The sequence below is a fragment of the Mesocricetus auratus genome, unplaced genomic scaffold (genome assembly GCF_017639785.1).
Source record: "Mesocricetus auratus isolate SY011 unplaced genomic scaffold, BCM_Maur_2.0 Super-Scaffold_4256, whole genome shotgun sequence".
NCBI classification, from domain to species: Eukaryota; Metazoa; Chordata; class Mammalia; order Rodentia; family Cricetidae; genus Mesocricetus; species Mesocricetus auratus.
Genome location: NW_024429182.1, coordinates 46,776,094 through 46,797,907, shown reverse-complemented (window position 1 = coordinate 46,797,907; position 21,814 = coordinate 46,776,094). Strand labels below are relative to the sequence as shown.

Sequence of the window (21,814 nt, the reverse complement as noted above, 5' to 3'; positions counted from 1 at the left end):
TTGCATAAAACTTCTTTTGATTTCTAGTCACCAGTGGGAATAAGGATATCACCATCCCTCTGAAAATTAAGACAAAAAAGGTGAAGAACTAACATGTACTTTCGATTTAGTATTTCACTTCAGAAGTGTGTTCTAAAGATAACAGTTCATGCACAGCTGCAAAGTGTGTTTGTAGATCACTGTGAAATACATGTTTCCACTTCTAGAAAACCACTCTTGTAAACATTTTTTGCTTATTTTCAATTCCACATTTCTGTCTGCTTATAACTAAAGTGGAAGGAGTAGATTCTCTTTGAAAACTATCAAATAATGTGAGTCTTAAATCACTGTCATCAGAGGTGTCAGTTAGAAAATTAGAGCATTCCAACCTCTTTTATTTATTTTTTACCCAATATACAGCATCAAAATAAAACCCCTGGAAGTTAATTTTCCTGTTACAAATAAAACAAGCAACACTAGTAATGCCAGTACAGTGAGTTGAAAAAGTATTGAAGATAGAAAAATTTTCCAGTAAAAATAAGAAAAGAAACTTAGCGGAACACAGCATCATGGTAATATATTCTTACCAACTTAAATCCAGCAGAGCAGAAATGAATTTGAAGCTGGTTGTAAAGTGCACAGAATTCTTGACTTCATCAAAACAAACAGCAGCATTCTGCCCACAAAAACTAAAATTATCAAGACTGGCAAATGTCATGCTAGTCATTTTTTTCCTTAGGAGCGACATGAAATACAATTTAAGCACAGCTATATTGATTTTTCTCTATGTGCTTGATCTTGTTCTCTGGATTTTGGAAATGTCCTACCCTCATTTCGTAAAGCTTAGGTTGCACTGTGTGCAAAATCAGCTGGAGAGTTGTAATCAAATTATTCAATCAATGTAGAATGAAAAAAGTTTTTCTTAACAATCTGAAGCATGTACAGTTGAGTTTAACAAAAGGAAGCAGCTCTATTTTTATCTCCCAGCAAACACCAAGAGATGATAGCTCATGCAGCTCAATTGCTTAATTTGAAATTGTGCTTCTGAAAAATCTTGACTTTGATGGCTTTTTAAATTTTATTTTATTGGATACATTTATAAACCAAAATTTGATAAAATTATGGAAGTCAATGATTTTGCTCTCACCCATCCCTTACAAGAAGCACAAATAGAGACAACTTCAAAGTTTGCACTTATTAGAATGTTAATGGAGAGAGATGCTGTGAATGGAGGTGGCTAAGAGAAGACTCATGGGAATATTGTCTTGGACAAAGGAAGGCAGAAGGCCTGGGGGCAGGCGACAAGACAAGAGAGGTAATGGGATGGACAGAAAACAAATATTGCATTTTAGGTTATATATTTTTAATGTATTCTATATATGATATAAGGACAAAACTGAGACTTGTGGAGTAGAATTAACCAGAGGGTGGGCTAAGGGGACCAAGGAGGATGGTGGGAAGGCAAATACAATTGAAGTACATTAATATACATGTATGAAAATGCCCTACTGAAGTCCATTATTTTGTGCAGTAAGAAAATTAATTAAAAGAAGATATTTTCCTGAATGTATTTGCACATCTTAGTAGAGAAACCAGAATTGAGAATATGTTTCATAGAGCAGAGTGTGCCCTGAATGTCAGGTTCATCAGCATTATAGAGATCACATCTCTACTAAAAGCACTATGCCCTAGAGAGAAACCCAAGTTAAAGATAACATCAATTATCAGATCTACTAACCAAAAATATAGCTTTGGAGAACATTACAAATTTAAAAAGTGACAAAAAATAAACAAATTTAAAAAGTGACAGTATAATATATATTAACAAAAATCAGCATTTTAAAGGAAAATTCCTAAATCCAAATGTTAGAGCCAACAATAACCAAGTCAGCGATTAGAGTATGTGACTATATGTTTTGTTTAAAAGTTTTCTTATGATGTTTTAAATGTTTAAGTAATCAAAAAACACTTAAGAAGCTTCCCATCATGTTATAGCTATATGTTGTTTTAAGTTATTTTTGGGAAATCTGTAGAAAATAAGTCCCCCAGGCATGGTGACTTGCGTTTGTTATCCCAGCTATTTCAGGAGGACCAGAACTTCGAGACTAGCTTCATAAGTTTGATGCTGGCCTGGGCTACAGGAGACTCTGACTGAAAAAAGTAAAGAATAAGGAAAAATAAAATAAGGAAAAGAGATTTTGAACACAATTATTGTTATTTCTATTGTGATTCTTTTGAGCCATTTACCATGTAGCTCAGGCTGGCCTCAAATCTTGCCTCAGCTTCTCAAGTGCTGTGGTTGGTTAAAGGCATGAAGGCATGAGCCACCACATCCGACCATGATTAGAGTTACTTTGTAGGTCCACCAATACAACACAATCAAGTTTTTTGGCTGGTAATATGTATTTCATTAGGGAACCATAGTACATATATTTGTAATATCAGTACTGATAAATATGAGACAGAAGCTTGAGTTCTGGAGTAGATTACACAATCTCTCTTTGCCCTCTGTCACACTCTAACATTTTAAAGGTAGAGATTAAATAACTTGACTTAATTCCACCCTCCCCTCTTCCCCTTATAAGTGTCTCACTTTGAGCTGAGTAAATGTGTGATTATCACCTGCAGATCCAGCCCGTCTCCCTGCTTCACTGCACAGGCCACACAGACCTCCTTGTTGCTCAACAGTCCTTCCCCTTCATCCTTTGCACATGGTTCACATTACCCTGATACCTGATTGCTTTTCTTACTCCATAAGTAAGTCATTGCTCAGGTGTCATCTAGTGAGTTTTCCTCATCAATGCATTTATAACTGCTGCTATCTCTACACTTCTTATTTTTCTACTCCTTGATTAACTTTTATATCTACTTCTTGCAAATAGAATGGAGTATTCCATTTTTGTTGAGTCTCAAGTAAGCTAGGCTGACTTCAAGTTTATTGTGTAGGGAAGGATGAGTTGAATTCTTGATCTTTTGTCCATATCCCAAATGCTGGCATAACAGGATTGCACCACCACACCAGGTTTATACAGTGCTTGGAGTAGACTCTAGGGCCTCATGAATTTTAGGCAAACACCCCACCAACTGAACTACATCTTCATTCCCCAGAGTATTTGGTTTTAGTGTGATTGTTTTATGTTGTGTTTGGATATAACATCCAAAGCTCTAGAACATACAAATTACTCAGTATATCTCTTCAGTGAATAAATAGATGAACTGCTGTCCCGCAACATCTTTGGTTGACACATTATTACTTATCTTAAGGAAAGCTTGAGCTACAGCCTTCCCCTAGGCATTACTGTGTTTAAAGGGCTTTCCCCCAAGCCACCACATTGTTTTTATGCTTCCTAACTGAGGATGATACAGCTCTTTATATCTGTTTTTAAAGCAGAGAGGGTAGTGCTTGTTTTGTTTAGAATTTGATTTTTCACTACATGGTGGGAGGTAAGTCTGCCTTTGCAAACATTTAAGCAATAGACTAGTTATTACTTTTATTGCTTATTATTGTTATTTGTTTTGAGAAAATGTCTTAATATTGTGCTTAGCCTAATATACTCATGCTTCTTTTCCCTCGGCCTCCCAAGCAGCTTGGATTACAAGAGTGTACCACCATGCCATTCTGGTTATCCCCTTTGGAAGCTGGAGTCCTCCCTCCCTCTCTGTGTTGATAAGCACCACCATTCTAATATAGATGTCATTCTTTTCTCTTTCCTGTCACTTATGTCTCATGTGCAGCTCGTGTATACGACCAATATCCAAGAGCCCAATGTCTACAGGTATGTTTTGGTTTCTAATAAATTATTTCAAATTTTCAAGTTATCAGGTAATTATTATTAATATTTACAATAATTTGGTTTTCAAATATTATAATTGGACTTCCTCCATAGTATGTCCTTCCCACAGCCTTTGAACAGAGGCAGAACCCTTCTAAGCTTACTTGGCAGCCTCTCATGGTATCTTTCCTCCAGACAGGTGTCCAGGCTGTGGGGGTGGTCTCTACATTTTCTTTACCACTTGAAAAGGATAAAAAATTCCAGAGTCAGCACAGATATTTTGGCACTTAAGTTTCAGGTATCATGCAACAGTGCCCAAAAGAGAAAACACACCTGAGTAAACTTAAGCAAGGGTCCAACAATGTCAATGCTAGGACCAGGGCTATATGAAGACAAATGAGTGTATGCTTCTACTTTCTAGGTCTGCTTGAAGTTTATTTAGGTGTAGAAGGGTGTCTCTTTAGTAAAACCTAATACATGGAATAGATTCACTTGCTAAATCATTTGTCTTGGTCAAAGAGAGTACGTAGTCTAAAACAGACAGGAAGCAGAAAGGCCATTTCTTTGGTTTCTCTCTTTAGTCAAACTGTCATTAAAACAAAGTAGGTTCTTTTTTAAGGGTTTGTGCTGGCACAGAGTGTTCCACTGCACTATCCCAGCACACAGAGCACACACGGGAGGATAACACAGGGAAAAGACTTGAAGTACATGAAGTCATTTAAAAACTTCCCAGTGGAGGTCACTTTGTACTGTGATTGGAGTGAAGCTATTTTAATAATACACATGACCTATTTATTCCAGCTCCAGGAAGTGGTGGATGAACACTTCTCTGTTGTCTTCACCCTCCTGTTAAAAAACAAACAATAAGAAAACAGTGCCTGTATTCAAGAGACCTCAGCAAATGTGTTTTCTTAAGATGTCAATAGAAATACATGTGGATACTCAAATAGGTAACATGAAAACCAGTCCAAGCACCAGACGTTTTCCAGTATGTCTGGAATTATGGTCAATTATTTGATCACAATACTATCTTATGGATATCTCCTCCCTATAGCACTGAGTCACTGGCCTCCATCTGCTTTTGTTGGTTTGTTTTTGTTTTTGTTAGTTTGTTTTTGTTTTTGTTTTGTTCTGTGCTTTGTTAGTTAGGTCCAGGCCATTTTTGTGAAGGTCTTTCCTTTAACTTGTTTTTCTAGGTTTTTGCTTCTCCTAAGTTTATAGCTGATTTCATATATAGGCCCACATCAACAGAGTACCCTTCAGCGTGTGTGCATGTGAGCGCGCCAGCTATCAGAGATAGCATGAGTATAAGCATAATCCATGGGCTTGTTCGTTCATCAGTCGTGTGGTATAGAACGTCCTCCTTTTTCTCAAATGTATAAAGGATTCCCTCTGCCATATGGATCTGAACTTTCCACAGAGCCCCCATGGTGCTGCCTTCTGCCTGTTAATCTATGGCATCAATACTTCACTAAGTAAATCCTACCCAAAGCAGTCTACCTTAGAATCCCTCTTGAGCCCTAACTCCTAACCCTTCATGCTTTAGGGATCTGGCATTGCTGGTTGGGTTTTCCAGGCTGTCATTAACTGTGACCAACAAGAAGTGCGGGAGGGACTGATAGATGCAGCATAGGAAAATGTAGGGCCCGTGCCCTGGTCCTGGTCCTTGACTTTGCAGTGTTTCTATCAGCAGCTGCATCTCTGTCAGTTGAGCAAAGAGCAGAGGCCCTGGTCTCTGATGATGATATCATACATTTTGTCTTTTTAGCTTAGGGGTGGTGATGGACTTGCTGTTGTGGGTTTCTGGTATTCCCAGTGTCTTCTGTTTTGTTTTTTAGCTCTCTCACCATCTGTGTAATTGATTTTCTACATTAATTCCATTTGTTTATTCAACTTGCTTTTATTATCTGGACTTGAATGCTTTTACTGGTATATTATTCATTACTAAGCCATACTTAAAATTGATATATGTGGGATGATGATATAAAATCCATCCATAACTATGTGGAACTTTTTATAAATTTCCTAGGTGATTGTAATTCTGAGCTATTAACAGTAGCATGCCAACACAGAATGCTGTGCTCAGACGCTAGATTCCCATATTTGTTTCCACCAAATACTCTGGGTTGCATAAATGAACTTTACATTATTCCCAGTAAACCTTGAAAGTGTGCTTACTAGCAACTGTGACTGCAGCATTGGGATGTTTCTAACTACTGTACATCAATAGCAATGTGGCAGTAGTTTATAAGAATATCTATTACATGAGCAAAAATAGCGGTTCTGGTAATGCGGAGGAACAGCTCACAGAATATAACAGGATTAAATAAAGGAAAAATCAGCACAATGAAGCTCTTTTGTTGGGAAGTGTACATTCCGTACATTCTTTCAAATATGTGTGTGTTGTGATCTGTATTATTACAATCTCCAAATCACAAAGCAGCTTGTGGTTCAGGATGCAACAAAGCACTTTTGCTACATTTAAAAGGCTGGAAACAGATGACTCTAATGTGAAGTTTCTTTCTTTTCAATAATATTTCCTATAATGGGTCTTTAATTTGTAACCATCAGATCTTGAAGTTTTCATTTTCCATGTAGAACAGTATAGTGCTGAGTCAGCTAATACTAGAGAATCTTGACACTGGTCCCTTCTCTTTATATGCTGTACATGGACTCTAGTTTAAAAGAGTGTGGGCATCTCTTTGAACATGAACAAATTTTCTCCACCTATGAGGTTAGGAGGCTTTGTGAATAACCATGCCCAGATAAAAAGCTACATTTGGAGCTGGGGAGATACCTCAGCCGGTAATATTATTTGAAATGGTTTTTACTCTTTGGCTTTTTTGGAGGGGTCCACCACCCAGCTCCCAAATAAATAATACAGAGTCTTATTATTACTTATGAATGCCCGCCCTTAGCTTGGCTTGTTTCTTGCTAGCTTTTCTTATCTTTAAATGATCCCATTTACCTTTTCCCTCTAGGCTTTTATCTTTCTTACTTCTGTATATGGTACTTTCCTTTTACTCTGTGGCTGGCTGGGTGTCTGGGTGGTTGGGTGTCTGAGTGACTGGGTGGCTGACCCCTGATGGCCTTGTTTTCTCATTGCTCTTCCCTTCCTTGTTTCTCTTATTTATACTCCTTGCCTGCCAGCCTGGCCTATGCTTGCTCCCACCTCACTATTGGCTGTTCAGCTCTTTATTAGGACCACCATGTGTTTTAGACAGGTACAGTAACACAGCTTCACAGAGTTAAACAAATGCAGCATAAACAAAAGTCACACATAGATAAGGTGCCTACCATGGAAGCACAAGACTAGAACTTGAGCCTCAGAAGCTGTGGAAGGGGATTTGTCACATTGTTCTGGGCCTTGCTGCACAAATTTAACAACATATTTTAGAATTACTTCTTAATTTATCTAAGTCTGTATGTACATTTTAAAGCAATTGCATGCTATTTTGTAAAATGGATGAATTCATTTGACTATAATACTACTTAGTTTACTTTTTATTTGCTCAAGAATCCTGTATTGTAATGAACTTCTTTTGTTATACACCTCTCTAGTATACACATCCCTAAATTTTCTTTTTTGTCTCTGAATCAATTTTAAACTTGCATATGTATTTGTTACTTTTCTGCTGCTATGATAACATACTATAACCAAGGCTAATCATGGAAGAAAGAATTCATTTGGGCTTACAGTTCTGGGAGGATAAAAGTCTATCATGACAGTGAGGCATGGCAGTAGGCAGCAAGCATAGTGGCAAGAGGAGGAAGCTGGGAGATCACAACTCAACCACAGACACAAAGCAGAGCGAGCCAACTGGAGAGCAAGGCAATAAGCTCTCACAGCCTGCTCTTAGTGTGGTAATTTCTTCAGCTAGGCTGAACCTCCCTAAAGTCTCTTCCAACAGCGTCACCAAGTAGGGACCCAGTTCAAATGGGGAACATTTCTCCTTCAAACCACCACAGCATACAAAGTTAGTGGGTTTCATTATGGTATTTTCTTTTTTTCTCTATTTTTTATTTAAATTAGAAACAAACTTGTTTTACATGAGAATCTCAGTTCTCTCTCCCTTCCCTCCTCCCCTGCCCCCAACTAACCCCCTATCCTATCCCTTTTCTGTTCCCCAGGGAGGGTGAGGCCTTCCATGGGGGATCTTTGATGTCTGTCATATCCTTTGGAGTAGGGCCTATGCCCTCCCCCGTGTATCTAGGCACGCTATGGTAGTCATTTGCTAAAGACAGAACAAAGGCTGATAGCAGCCCTTATAAAATGAATATCCACTATAAATGTTGAATGAAACATATGGATATTGCTTGATAATGTTTTTTTTTATTATCTGGGTGAGTTTTGGTCAGTTTGAGATGGTGACTTAATCCCTTGTAAAACTCTGTTAAACATTTTGTAAAGTATTCCTCATCCTTTACTCATGCAGTACTTTTTGTCATGTTCAAGAAATATACAACGGAAGTACTTCATTAGAAATGATGGAAGACACAAGGAGAGCAAAGTAGATAATTCAAATGTAGGCTCACTCTCGATCCAATGGCACTAATGAGAAGCACTTCATTGATTTCTTTCCTTAAATGCAACAGCAATGAATTATTGGTGATTCTGAGGCTATTACTAATGTGCTTAAGCTGATATAATGAATCAAATGAACAAAAATTTTAAATTTAGTAGCTGTTAGTGTTTAGGCATTTGTACTGGCCTGCCTTTGGAGTTCTGACAAGATACACCCTCAGTTGCTGCCACTAAGACTAACTCCTGTGCCTATTCAATATGTTCCTTTCAAAGGGGCCCTGCCCGCCTCCCATCTTTCTCTCTCTCTTCCTGTCCCTCTGTCTGTTCCCCCGCTCTGCCTCTCATTCCTCTTTCCCACTGCTCCTTTCCCCAGAGACCAGGCTCCCCCTTCCCTTTTCAACTTTTTATGATCTTTTTGTCTTAATAAAAAAAACCCTCTGCTTGAACTCTGTTGCATGGCATTTTTCTCTCTTGAACTGCTTTTTAAAAAATTATAACAGTAGTAATCTCAAATATTCACAATATCTGCTACTTTGGATCCTCTGGCTTTTATTTCATTTCTTGTCCACATTCTGACTCCTAGGAACCATTGTTTTATTTTACATTTCTATATATTCAATCTTTTTATATTATACATATAAGCATACAAGTACAGTCATGCAATGTTTTACTTTTTTTACCTTCTTTCATTTTTTAAGATTTATTTATTTATTACATATACAGTGTTCTGCCTACATGCCGGAAGAGGGTACCAGATTGAATTGTAGATGGTTGTGAGCCATCATGTGGCTGCTGGGAATTGAACTCAGGACCCCTGGAAGAGCAGTCAGTGCTTTTAACCTCTGAGCCATATCTCTGGCCCCTACCTTATTTCATTTTGTACAGTGTCCTTTAGGCTTATCTATGTTGAATCAAATATCAAGATCTCTTGGGTATGTAAATAATACTGTAAGGAACATGGGAACACAGAAGAGGGGTTTCTGGGTCATATGGTAGTTCTATTTTTCATTATTTTTAAAAGCCTTCATATTGTTTCTCACGGTGACTACACCAACCTGCAGAACACTGGAAGTTTACATTGCTTTCATTTCGCTATACCTTTGCCAGAATTTATCTCATGCTATGATTGGTATAATGTAGTATCTCATAATAATATTGGCTTGCATTTTCCTGGTAATTAATGAGGTGGAGCATCTTTTTGTATATCTGATGACTGTTAGTCATTTTTTGAGGAATGTTTATTCAGGTTCCTTAGTTACCTTTAAAACTTTTTACTGTGTATGACTTAAAATTTTTAAAATTTCTCTTAAAATATAAGCTATGACTTTAAAGCTCTGTTCGAAGGTTTCTTGAACTGTAGTAATTGGAGAATTCATACACTCGAGGACAAATAGGCTACCATGTATCTATCGGTCTATCTATCTATCTATCTATCTATCTATCTATCTATCTATCTATCTATCATCCATTTAGGTGGCCAAGAAGAAACATAATGCAGAGAGGTCTTACTCAAAAATTTAGAATGGCAGCTATTTTTAAAATACTCAGTGTCTCTGGTTTTTAGATTCTTATTATAAGTTGATTGGTAAAATTGTATCCTCTGATACTTTATGTGTGACTTAATATTTATTTGAGTTTAATGTGTTAGTATAACCATTTTCTTCTGTCTTAAGTGAGGTCCAAGAGCCAAAAGAATCAGTACCACCTCCTAAAACCTCAGCAGCTGCTCAGCTGGATGAACTCATGGCCCACCTGAGTGAAATGCAGGCTAAGGTGAGTGCAGTATGGAGGATCCAGAGAGGCACCAAGTTAGATTGGTCATGGTCAGTCCTTCATCCCATGTTGGGGAATTCTAAGGTGGTCATTTTCCTAGGTTACATTTAAGTCAGTGGAAGAACTCATTTGGATGTGAAAGATAGCATGATATAGGCCTTGATCTAAAGGAGATTGGGGGTGTTCTTGATATAGCTAGTCATAAAACCTGCAATGATTTTAGAATAAAGACTTGTGATTTTCCAAAATGACTGGAACAAACTCTAGGGATTTTATAGGTTAAGCGGATTTTATCAGAGCAGTTGTGATGGTGGGGTTTGGGATAGACACTGAAGAATAGGAGAGGTCTGGACACATGATGATAAGAGTTGGAGAGATCCCTGAGGGCAAAGGCTGCACTGAAGGCATGATGATACAGAAGGTCTATTAAGGACACAAGCCTGAGCAGGACAGAGGCCAGTGAGCAGGCTGAGACACCGAGCAAGGGAGGCCAAAGTAGGAAGCATGAGTTCTGAGACCATACTGAGATAAAATTTGCTCTTTTTTTTCTTGTCTGTAGAGTGAAAATGGCAAACTCACAGGTCCTGGCAGAGAGCAGCAACCAGATTAGGAGTCTTAAGCATTTATCAAGGGCATAGATCTAGAATTCTTAATACAGAGAATCCAACCTTTTAAAATCTGGTTGGAAGTTAAGATGCATAGCTATGAAATCAGTATGATATGCTTAAGGCAGACTGTTAAAATGTGTATGGTACAGTGAGCAAGTAACACACAGTTGTTGGAGGGACAAAACAAGATTCTCTGATGGCTAATATTCTATAATTAGCTAACATCTACACTAAAGTTGAGTAAATTGACTTGTGCTGCATACTTGATGATGCTAGAAAGGCAATCATATTAGGAAATTTATGCTGTGTTGTTAAGGTGTGTCTTGGTGTATTTAAATCTTAACTTAAAGTGTATTTTTTAAAACTTAGATACATATACATTGCACAAAATCAAAAGTACAAAAATGTTTACAGTAAACAATTTCCATATCATTTGTCCTGGATTGTCTCATTCTGCCCCCTGCAGGTCATCAGAATATACTGTGCTTTACGTATGTGTCCAGAAGTATTTTGGAATATGCAAGCAAATAGGCATAGATGGGAGAATATGTTGTCATATTTTTACTTAGTTATTTTCAAATGTAAAATTAGTAACTGCTTTGGTACCTCTTGACATTAATCCTTTGGACAGATACCTCTCAAACACTAACTTCCATTATGCAAAGGGGAGGAAAGAAATCTGAGGATCAATTTTTTGAAGGGAAATGAGCATAATAGGTGAGAGTATAATAGGCAGTGAAGGTTGAATAACTAGAGACCTGAAGGCAGATGTTAGCAGGAGAATGTTGGGAACCTGCCTGCTTCAATAAGAAGGCTTTGACTGTGAAATAGAAAATGAGATGGGAAAGACAAAGTGAGGGTAATGGGTGTGAGGCTGTGAATATATACTTGATGATAAAATAATTTGATGGGTAGGCAGTGGAGAACCACTGTATCTACCTGACCAGATAAACATTAGGTAGGTAGATGGTAGCAACAGCCCATGAAGGAGAGGACATGGAATGATGAGGGAAAAAATTAGGCTGTGTGTCTGTGTAAAAATGACTTGAGTGATTTATAATAATAAGTTTGGGTCTGTCTTTGATAAATCCAATCTCACTTAACACTGGTTTTAAACATTATACAAATCATTACAGAGTCTTGTAATCTGCTTCCCTCATTCTCTGATTTGTCACCTTTCAGTCACATTTATCACCTTAGTATGCAAATCAAACTTTTGCCATGAAGATCCTAGGTGACTTTTGCTTTTCTCCCCACACTCTCCTGTATGTTCAGTCTTAGTGCTTTTGTTTTGGCTCTGTTGATCTTTTAACTTTTCTTCCACTGTGTCAAATGGTTTCATACCTTGAACATTCTTTCTCTTTTGGAATGACCGTTTCACTAATGCCATTATTCTTGGATCCTTGAGTTCATATGTTCAAGTATTGCTTCTTCAGAGGCATTTTCTTCTAAATCAGTCCCTACTCACCATACCACCCTCCATCACAACTATCTCTTATGTAACACACAACTTTTCTTTATCTGACATGCAGCATTTGTTGATTGCCTGCCACTCATAGAATGAAAATTCCCCGAGGCAGGAAACTTGGTGTGCTTTATACTACTTCATAACAAGTTCCTAGAATACTGTCTGTGACAAATTAGGTGCTTGGCAATTAATAAATGAATATAAAGAGGATATGACTAATTTTCATCTGGGGTCACTGTAAGAGCTACAAAGAGTATAGTCTTCATACACTCGATTATTTTGGGCAGACAGAATATTTACAAATAAATGACAAATGAGCAGATTTCATTTTTGCTCAAGGAGTTTAAAATGAAATGGAAATAAGTGTTTTTACTTATGTTCATGTTGGGTGGCTCCAGTTCCTTGTAGGAAGGTTAGGGAATGACAAGATCAACTGTCAGAGATGAAGGGATAGGTTGCATAGCAAATGCCAAAATGAATAAAGGTGCCACAGGCTGATTTCTGTTTATGGTTCTTTCCTTGTCCAAGGTTTCATTGACAGAAGATGCCAACAGGAAGAACTTAGCAGACAAGCCGGACCACAAGGCATCATTGGACTCTATGCTTGGGGGTTTGGAACAGGAACTGCAAGATCTTGGGATTGCCACAGTGCCCAAGGGCCACTGTGCTTCCTGCCAGAAGCCAATTGCTGGGAAGGTGGGATGATCTAGGATGTTGGTCCAGTCATTGTGTGTGTGTGTGTGTGTGTGTGTGTGTGTGTGTGTGCGTGCCCAAAAATGGCTCTTTCTCTTTGTATTCTAAGATATTTTAGTAATTGTTAACCACTGACTGCTTATAGCATTCTGGATCCTGAGCTAAGTGCTCTGTGAGTATTCCTGCATTTAGTAGTTGAATAAATCTTTTAAGGAGATTTTATTATAATGCCTTTTGCAAAAATAAGTTAATCAAGAGCTCAGAGACATTGGCCGGCACAACCAAGGTGTGGTAAGAAAGAAGCAAAGAGAACATTTGAATCCAGGACTGTCTAGCTTCTGAGTTTGAATTCCTAATCACTTTTTTTGCTGTTACTACTGAGGTGACCTTTTTCACTGCTCGCTCTCTTCAGACATTTCTGGACTTGAATTTATTCATTTCAATTCCAGCTAAATGTAACTTTAAACAGAGATACTGAGACTTGCTCTGTCTCATTGTCACCAAATCCACAGCATAGGGCTTTCCAACTGGGCTCTGGGAGGTTGAGAGCATAAACTCTGCTTGGCTTCTTAGCCAGGATAGCATGTTCCTTTTACTATCCTTTAAGCGTGGTCTCTGATGGCCTTAGTGTAACCTAGGTTTGGGCTTTGTTATTGTATAACTCAGAAGGTGTTGTCTACATGGAATGCAGAGTGCCCTCTAGTGGTGCACTGATGTGTCAGCCTCTGTGATATCTCCAGGTGATCCATGCTCTGGGGCAATCCTGGCACCCAGAGCACTTCGTTTGCACTCACTGCAAGGAGGAGATTGGCTCCAGTCCCTTCTTTGAACGGAATGGCTTGGCCTACTGTTCCAATGACTACCACCACCTGTTCTCTCCACGCTGTGCCTACTGTGCTGCTCCCATCATGGATGTGAGTAACTCCCCATCCTGCCAGCCTTCCTGAAGTGTCTGATCACTTGTTAAGAGCACTGGGCATGTTTTATAACTCTAAAGCCTTCTGATACCCCTCCATGTGTCCTGTTTCCAGAAAGTGCTGACAGCAATGAACCAGACATGGCACCCAGAGCACTTCTTCTGCTCTCACTGTGGAGGGGTGTTTGGTGCAGAAGGTAAGAGGGGAGACTACAACCAACCCCAGGGTGAGAGACGGGAAGGCCAGCAGCACTGCTCCTGGGAAGGGGTCTCTGGTGGGTGTCTGCTCTCAACACTGCTCCTGGGGATGGGTCTTTGCTGGGTCTCTACTCTCAATACTGCCACTTACAAGCCTATTTCATGCCTAAATGTCATCTCTCTCCCTTTCTCTAACATTACTACTTTTAAATTGATTTTTGTTAAAGAAGTGAAAATTCGTCATTTAAAAGACAGATTGTGGCCTCAGGAGATGGCTTGGTAGGTGAAACGCTTGCTGCACAAATATGAAAAGACCTGAGTTTGAATCCCTGGACTCTTATTAAAAGCTAAGCCTGGTGGCACAAATCTGTGACACCAGTGTTACTGCCAGAGATGTGAAGCAGAGACAGGAGAATCCTCAGAAGCCTTCAGGCCAGCTAGCCTAATGTACACAATGCAAACAGAAGAGACTGCCTTAAACATGGAAAGATAGGACTGCCACCAGACGTTGCCATGACCTCTATGCATGAATCATGGTATATGCATGCTTATACTCATACAAATGTAAAAACACACATAGCACTTCCTCCCACAATGTTATGAATTAATGTTTTCCTTGGAATTAAAATTTGGATTGCTTTCCTTTAGTTTAATTTTCACTATACTTACTGCAAATTTACCTGATAGAACCATGAAATCCTTATCAAAACAGTCAGCTGCACGTGCTAATAAGTCTGCTCCATTTTATTTTATTGGTGATCTGGCAAGAGAGGTCAACCTTCCTGCTCCAACCTGAAATGCTTTCTTCCTGCTAAGTAGCATTCATTCTGGTCCTTCTCCCCAAAGTCCCCCTAGCATCTGCTGCTACTACCTTTCTCTTCAGATCCTGTTTTCTCTTTTCTTCTTTCTATGAGTGTATTTTTATAACTTCACAATCATGTAATGTGCATCCTGATAACTACAATTCCCTCTCTAATCTCCCATCTGCCTTGTTTTACATCCCCTCCTCCTCCTGTCAAGTAACCTTTCCACACAGATGACGTTTTGTTGCTGCTGTTTTTTTGTTTGATTTTTGCGACCCACTGAATTTAACCAGGTGGGAGAGCGTCAATAGAGGAGAAGCTGACAAATTGCCAGCTTTCCTTAATTCACTGCCCCCCACCAGTGGAAAACTTGACTCATTTCTTATGTGTGCTGAAGCACTCAGAGTGTCTAATAAATAGTTTCAAATAGTCTGTGTTTTGTGAGAGGGTAGGCATCAGACCTTCCAATGGCTTTTCAGACTTTGAGCTGGTCCTGTCTAAACCTGAGGACTATTTTGCATTCAGATACTGGGAGATCTCATGTTGAGGATCCCAGCAGTGAAGGTGGATATCCCTTTCAGCTTTAGTTCCCAAGTTAGAGGCCACTCCTGTAATGTACATCATAAAAAATAAACAAACAAAACAACAGCCACCAAAACCCCTTTTACTGATATTGCATAATGGCATCTCTTCCCCTTGCTCCTTTTGTTTGTGATTCTTTCATAATCTAGATAATTCCTTTCATGTTTTTATTCTGTCACTGCCTTTGAGTTGCCTTAACATGGAATGCGATAGCAATTATATTTAATATACAGTGGGAACTGTTTGCACTCATAATTCTTAAGACTACATTCAGCTTCCATAATTGAGAGGTTTTCATTAAGATTTTATTTTCATGTTTTATACCTCCCAAGTTTTTATTGCATTTTTATTTTGTCTGTGAATGTGAGCATGCCATGATGTACATGTGGAGGTCAGAAGACAGAGAGTGCAAGCCACTTCTCTCCTTCTGCCACATGGTTCCCAATGAATGGGCATGGGTCCTGAGGCTTGGCAGTAAGTTCCTCTGCCTTCGGAACCATGGAACCAGCCCTGCTTTATCTTTTCTGTGTGACCCATTTTAACAGTTTGCAAGGATTTATTTTTCCAAATAGTCCTGAAGTTTTTTATTGTTCCTTTGTTTTCGGAGCAGCAGAGTGTCATGCAGCTTGGGCTGGCTTCAGGTTTACTATGCAAGTGATGATGAGTCCCTACATTTCCTAGGATCACACATGCATGTGAATACTGGAGGAAAATGATATATAACATTGTGTGTGTGTGTGTGTGAGAGAGAGAGAGAGAGAGAGAGAGAGAGAGAGACAGAGAGACAGAGAGAGACAGAGACAGAGAGACAGAGACAGAGAAGGGAGATAATGTCTGAAACTTGCCAAGCAGAATTGGCTGTCTGTGTTGAGCTCCAAGATATCAACTGTCTGTTTCCCCAGTCCTGGATTACAAATGTGTGTCACTCTGCCTGGTTTACTTGTTTGTTTGTTTGCTTGCTTGTCATTTATTTATTTGGTGGGTTCTATCTGGGGATCTAACTCAGTTCCTTGTCTTGTGTTTACAAGGCAAGCACTTTATTGACTGAGAAATCTGCCCTAAAGTAAAACTAGAAGGCTGAAGGGATGAAATTTGAACTCAGGTCTCATTTCTATAAGTTTCACACCACATTTTTGCTAACATACTCTAATTTTTCTTTGACCTATACTCAATTCTCCTATTGATAGATCTCCTTACTTTCTCAGTACCAACTTGTACTTTACTGTGCAATAGAGCCAAATGCAGTAGTGCTGACACAATGTGCTAACAACGTTCTTTGTAGTGAATTACCTGTGCATTGGAGATTGTTCAAGGCACTTAATAAATCAGTAGGTCTTTCATGTCTACATTGCACTTTAGTTAGGCAACATTTTTTATTGAGTAAATCCAAATCATACTAAAATGCATTATATTTGCCTGTATCAGTAGCAACAGAAATATGAGAATTAATTAGAATAAATTAATAAATAGCCATTAAATGAACACTGCCTTGTCTCCAAGCATAACAGCTGTCCTCTCCATCTGGGCAGAGGTGGCTACTTGCATGAGACCCTAACTGGGCTTGTTGGCTGTAGGTATTCCTTCATAGGAAAGGCTTAGGAGGGTCACTTCCTGGCCAGCTGAATGTGATTCTGCTCTAGTGGTACATGGTCTCATGTTCTCGAGAGGTACTAGAACATACAGTGTGTGTAAGGTTAGTGGAAGAGGAAACTCCATCTATGCAGTTGTAGGGAAGTTGTTATCCATGTTCAGAGAGACTTCCTGGTGGTGTGGCTTCTTTGGGGCTACCCACTCTGTATAAACTCAGTGAACTCAATGACTCCCTAAGTTGGACTTTGGTGGAATCGTACTTTTGTTTATCATTGGAGACCAACAAGGATAGGGTGGACAGCACTGTCCATTGATAATTATGATGTAGAAATTGCCTGGAAACAGGTAAGGGCACATAAGAAGAACAGCCATAGTTACATACAAAAAATGTTCATATGTTAGGATGACTGGAAAGCATATCTAGTTTCATTGTTCTTGAGTTGGGTTCCTGCTAACCTGACAGGATTCATTGGGTGATTTGAAATAAGCATGAAATCACACTGAAAACATATATTAATAGAGGCACATGGCAATGGACCCATTTATTAGCTAGAACCTCCTTTTGGGTTGTAATTCCATTCTTTTTTTCCTGGCTTTCCTGTAAATGGGTCTACTGCTGTATGGTCAGTCCATTAATTAGATAGCATCCTGAATTTTATTCCAGGATACATATACATATACAGAATTTCAATAATAACAGTTAAACCATAGAGCCTCCTGGGAAATTAAATTCATCTGCATTCTTCTTCAGTTCAGAGACTCCCTCTTTAAGGCTCAAGTTTCTAAATGCATTGGTCCTTAGCATTTTTCCTAGGGGACTATGTCTTCAGTGCTACCCATCTTTCTTTTTAATTGTTCATTATCCCAGCCATGCAGGTGCTTTTAATTTCCCTAGTGGCTAAGAGTCACACCGGAGTGAAAACACTCTTCCTCTCTCTGTGGTAACTTTTAATTGTCAGTGTCTCTCATTCATTCTCTTGAGGTAATTGGCCCCAGAGAGAGCCTTTGGGACAGTAATGCTGAAACTTTCCCAGTGTATTGGGTTACTAAGTATGGGGACATTATAGAAAGTTTGGTGGATTGCTTTGATTCTCCTCCTGAGACTCACCCAAGTTGAAATGGAGGCTGTTACTCTCCTACTGTCTCACTCTGGAGGCCAACCGCTCTGCAGATTCCTAAATGGGGTTCATACTTAGGTTAGGTGGCATGCCTTGAAGCTTTCTTAAGAAATACCAACTTACATCACTTGGGGGGGCATTTTAAAAATGCAGAATCTCCAGTACTATTCCAGACTTACTGAATAAAAACCGGGCAGGGGTGGGGGTATACAGGAAGGACCTAGGAATATACATTTTAACAAATTCTCAGGTGAGTGAAGCATGCTGAAGTTAAAAAGAATACTGTTTTACACAAAAGCTAGAAAGATGCCTGCCCATGGGTGTTTTTTTTTCCTTAAATGGGGCAGGGGAGGTTGACATTTACTTTTCCTTAAACAGACTCTAGAAACCTTTGAATGGGTCAGAAAAGAAAAAGAGAAAAGTAAAGCAAGAAGAATAACACAGGACAGGTATAAAATTACTAGTTTGGATTCTTAGATCCATTGGCCTTTAAATTTTCAAACTCATTTTTTTTTTAGAGAAGAAGGCATAGCTGAGTGAAGCAATGACATCAAACAGTGACAATAACTAAAGGCAAAAAGAGCAGCTATGGGATTTGGGTCATACCCCTGACGTCCTATTACACTTTTGTGATCTGGCTGCCACAATTTCTAGAATGTTCTTTGAGTGGGCAGTTTGAACAATACACTAAATACACTTTGTTCCATACCACCACTAGCCAGGTGAGGCCTAGGGTGGGTTCTCATGTTTACACAGTTTTGGTTAGGATATTCACACTTAGTTAACCTATTAGTTCTCATGGGAAGGTCAAGTTTAGGATGTGTTTAAGTTGGGGGTGGGATGTGAATTTTATCTTTTCCACTGACTAGTTTGCAATGGATGACTTATCAAAGATAATTACTATTTAGTGTTGTTATATTTTCAAATATTTTAAACATTGGGATAATGTCAGCAAAACCAATGGTATCTAGTTTCTCTCAGGGCTAATGTTCAAGGCAGACTGTAACCATGATTTAAGATTAAGTAAGTGGTATAAAGACAATGAAGATAGATGAATTGGCAAAGGACTGGGTTGATCCTCTGAGAAGATGACCATCTGAGCTGACTCACAGTTGTATCAATGCCAGGAACAGAACTTCACACCAAGGGAACACTTTGTATCAAGGTATTAAGGAGAAATAGCCCTTAGTACTTAGGCTGCGATTCAAGTTCAATGCTGACAGACACCTGCATTATCTCCATTTTGAACATGGGGCTACTAGAGTTGGGAGAGGTGAAAATAATGGCCTTATGTCTTCTTCTAATGTAGCTTTAAAGTACTCAAAGACTACAACTACAAATCTTCTATTTTATCTTTTCAGGCTTTCATGAGAAGGACAACAAGCCATATTGCCGAAAAGATTTCTTAGCCATGTTCTCACCTAAGTGTGGTGGCTGCAACCGCCCAGTGTTGGAAAACTACCTTTCAGCCATGAACAATGTCTGGCACCCAGAGTGCTTTGTGTGTGGGGTTTGTATGCTCAGTTACCTTCACTTTTAGGGAAAATCAAAGAGTATTCTTCCCCGAAAGAACTAGCTGCTACTTAGTGAGATGGTTTGTAGTCCAAGGTGAGGAATCCATGTTAGTTTTATTTATTTATTTTTTAAAAGAAAAATAGCACACAGAACCCTCTGTGGACGTTTGCTGGTCTGCTTTGCAAATGTGTAAATCTAGCTTTTGTTTGTTGAGGACCTGAGATAAATCCTACAACTGGCATGCAACTGGCAAGGATCTTGAAGATGAAAGTTTTATCTGGTGACATTATCTCTTGACATGTATTTCTTTTGTCTGTATTCACTCAATCCTCAGGACTGCTTCTGCAGCTTTTCTTCTGGCTCCTTCTTTGAACTGGATGGCCGTCCATTCTGTGAACTCCATTACCATCACCGGCGAGGGACCCTCTGCCATGGCTGTGGGCAGCCCATCACTGGCCGCTGCATCAGTGCCATGGGACACAAGTTTCACCCTGAGCACTTTGTGTGTGCTTTCTGCCTGACACAGCTGTCAAAAGGCATCTTCAGAGAGCAGAACAACAAGACCTACTGTCAACTCTGCTTCAATAAGCTCTTTTCACAGTAGTCCCCTCTGATTCACGTCTACTTCTTATTCCTGTAAAACTGAGACCATGGCAGGGGCGAGTACACTTTCTTTCCCTGACCTTCACTCAGTGGGCTAATGATGAGCAAATAAGGGAATTTCTATGTGTTACTAGACTTATAATCTTATTTTTGAAGATACTTCTTACTTTTAATTGTGTATCTGCATTTATATTTAGATCATGTTACCAAGACCTTCTGAAGATATATTTGTCATGTTCACACAATTCATGCCACCACTGTTTTTATCTTTCTCACATTTTACCTCTACTGATGCCCCACTTAGATCTTCAGCTGTGGGCCTCAGAATCTGACTCTTTTCTCTTAGGAGTCATGATATTACTTTTAAGAGCTTGGTGCCTTCCCTCAATGCATTTTTCTGTTTTAGGAGGAAGTATATTTTAACTGACATCTGTGATAAATAAAGTAACTTGTGGTTTTGGTGACTCACTGTCATACTTATGTGATAGACAAACTTTTTGCTTCCCATACTGTGGAACACCAGGTACTATTTGCAGCTAAATTTATACACTTTCTCTTCTTTCCTTGTACACAGCAGATACACCCCGTTTTAAATCAGAAGAACCTAAAAGAGGAGACCTATTGTTTATAACACTTCTCTTTAGTTTGGGCCTTTAGACATTTTATTTTTCATACTTAAGTCTTTGAATCATTACAAAGTAACAGAACTTTTAAAATTTGTCTTCACTTTATCAGAAAAGATCTGGCTATGCATTAAATACTTTACAGATGCATTTCACAAGTGAAAAATTAAGGATGTGTTTCCTTCAAACTCAAAACTGCCTCATGGAGACAAATGACAAATGTCTGTGCATAGCTTCTCCAAGGAAAGATGTTACAAAAGATTGCGTGATAGCCCTTTAGTTGGACAGGAAAGCCAAGTCACAAACAATTAGTAATTGTTCTCTCAAAACACTTTAGGTCAATTTATAGAAAACTTTACAGGTTGCTGAGGAATCGAACTTTCTTAGATCCTGTTGGTTTGTTTATAAAGTAGGCTGCATATAGAAGCATGTGTCTATAAGTGAGGCACTCATTTGGGATGGTGTGCTTTATTTCTTACCACAATCTTAACAATAATTATATGTTTATTTTACTATAGCAAAAGCATAAGTTTTTTAGAACCCTAAATTCTGAGATTACAGGCAAAACTCTCTTCATCGGAAGTTGATCCCCCACCAAAAAAATTAGGAATGAATGTGTTATTTTAAGGCTGGTATGAGAATAGTTCTTTTTAGAGTATTAAAATGGATTAAGTGATTCTTGCCAAGATTTACTGTATGGTTCATTTGTGAGGATGGATAAAAAGGGAGTTTTGACATTTTATGACCATTTACAATGAAGGTGCATTAGTAGACAGCAGGATACTGTTGGTGAACAAGTAGTGATCCATACTCTGGAAGAATTCATGGTCTAGTAAAAATGCAAATTATTAGACCCAGATTAAAGTTTAGTGGAGAATGTTCTGTTATGTGAGTAAGCCTATAGTGTTTGGAAAAGCAAGGAGAAAATCCATAGTTACCAGATTTTCAGTGAGAAATCTTATCCAAGTTCTCCTTAAGAATGTTTTTCAGAGTACATATAACTTTGAAACACAAATAATTATGTTGGATTTTAATAAATTCTCTGAA

The 21,814-nt window shown here is 38.7% G+C and overlaps 1 protein-coding gene across 5 annotated transcripts in view; it reads left to right on the top strand.

The window, feature by feature from the left end:
- Lpxn (leupaxin) overlaps window positions 1-20,608 on the top strand; it is a 31,285-nt gene extending 10,677 nt beyond the window's left edge. For all 5 annotated transcript variants that reach the window (XM_040746865.1, XM_040746856.1, XM_040746846.1 and 2 more), the window contains 7 exons: window positions 3,715-3,755; window positions 9,951-10,050; window positions 12,655-12,822; window positions 13,560-13,733; window positions 13,851-13,932; window positions 19,388-19,536; window positions 19,876-20,608. In XM_040746865.1, the coding sequence (XP_040602799.1) occupies window positions 10,021-10,050; window positions 12,655-12,822; window positions 13,560-13,733; window positions 13,851-13,932; window positions 19,388-19,536; window positions 19,876-20,145 (873 nt within the window). In that variant the 5' untranslated portion in view covers window positions 3,715-3,755; window positions 9,951-10,020 and the 3' untranslated portion in view covers window positions 20,146-20,608. The remainder of the gene's footprint in view (window positions 1-3,714; window positions 3,756-9,950; window positions 10,051-12,654; window positions 12,823-13,559; window positions 13,734-13,850; window positions 13,933-19,387; window positions 19,537-19,875) is intronic.
- Window positions 20,609-21,814: the final 1,206 nt, after the last annotated feature.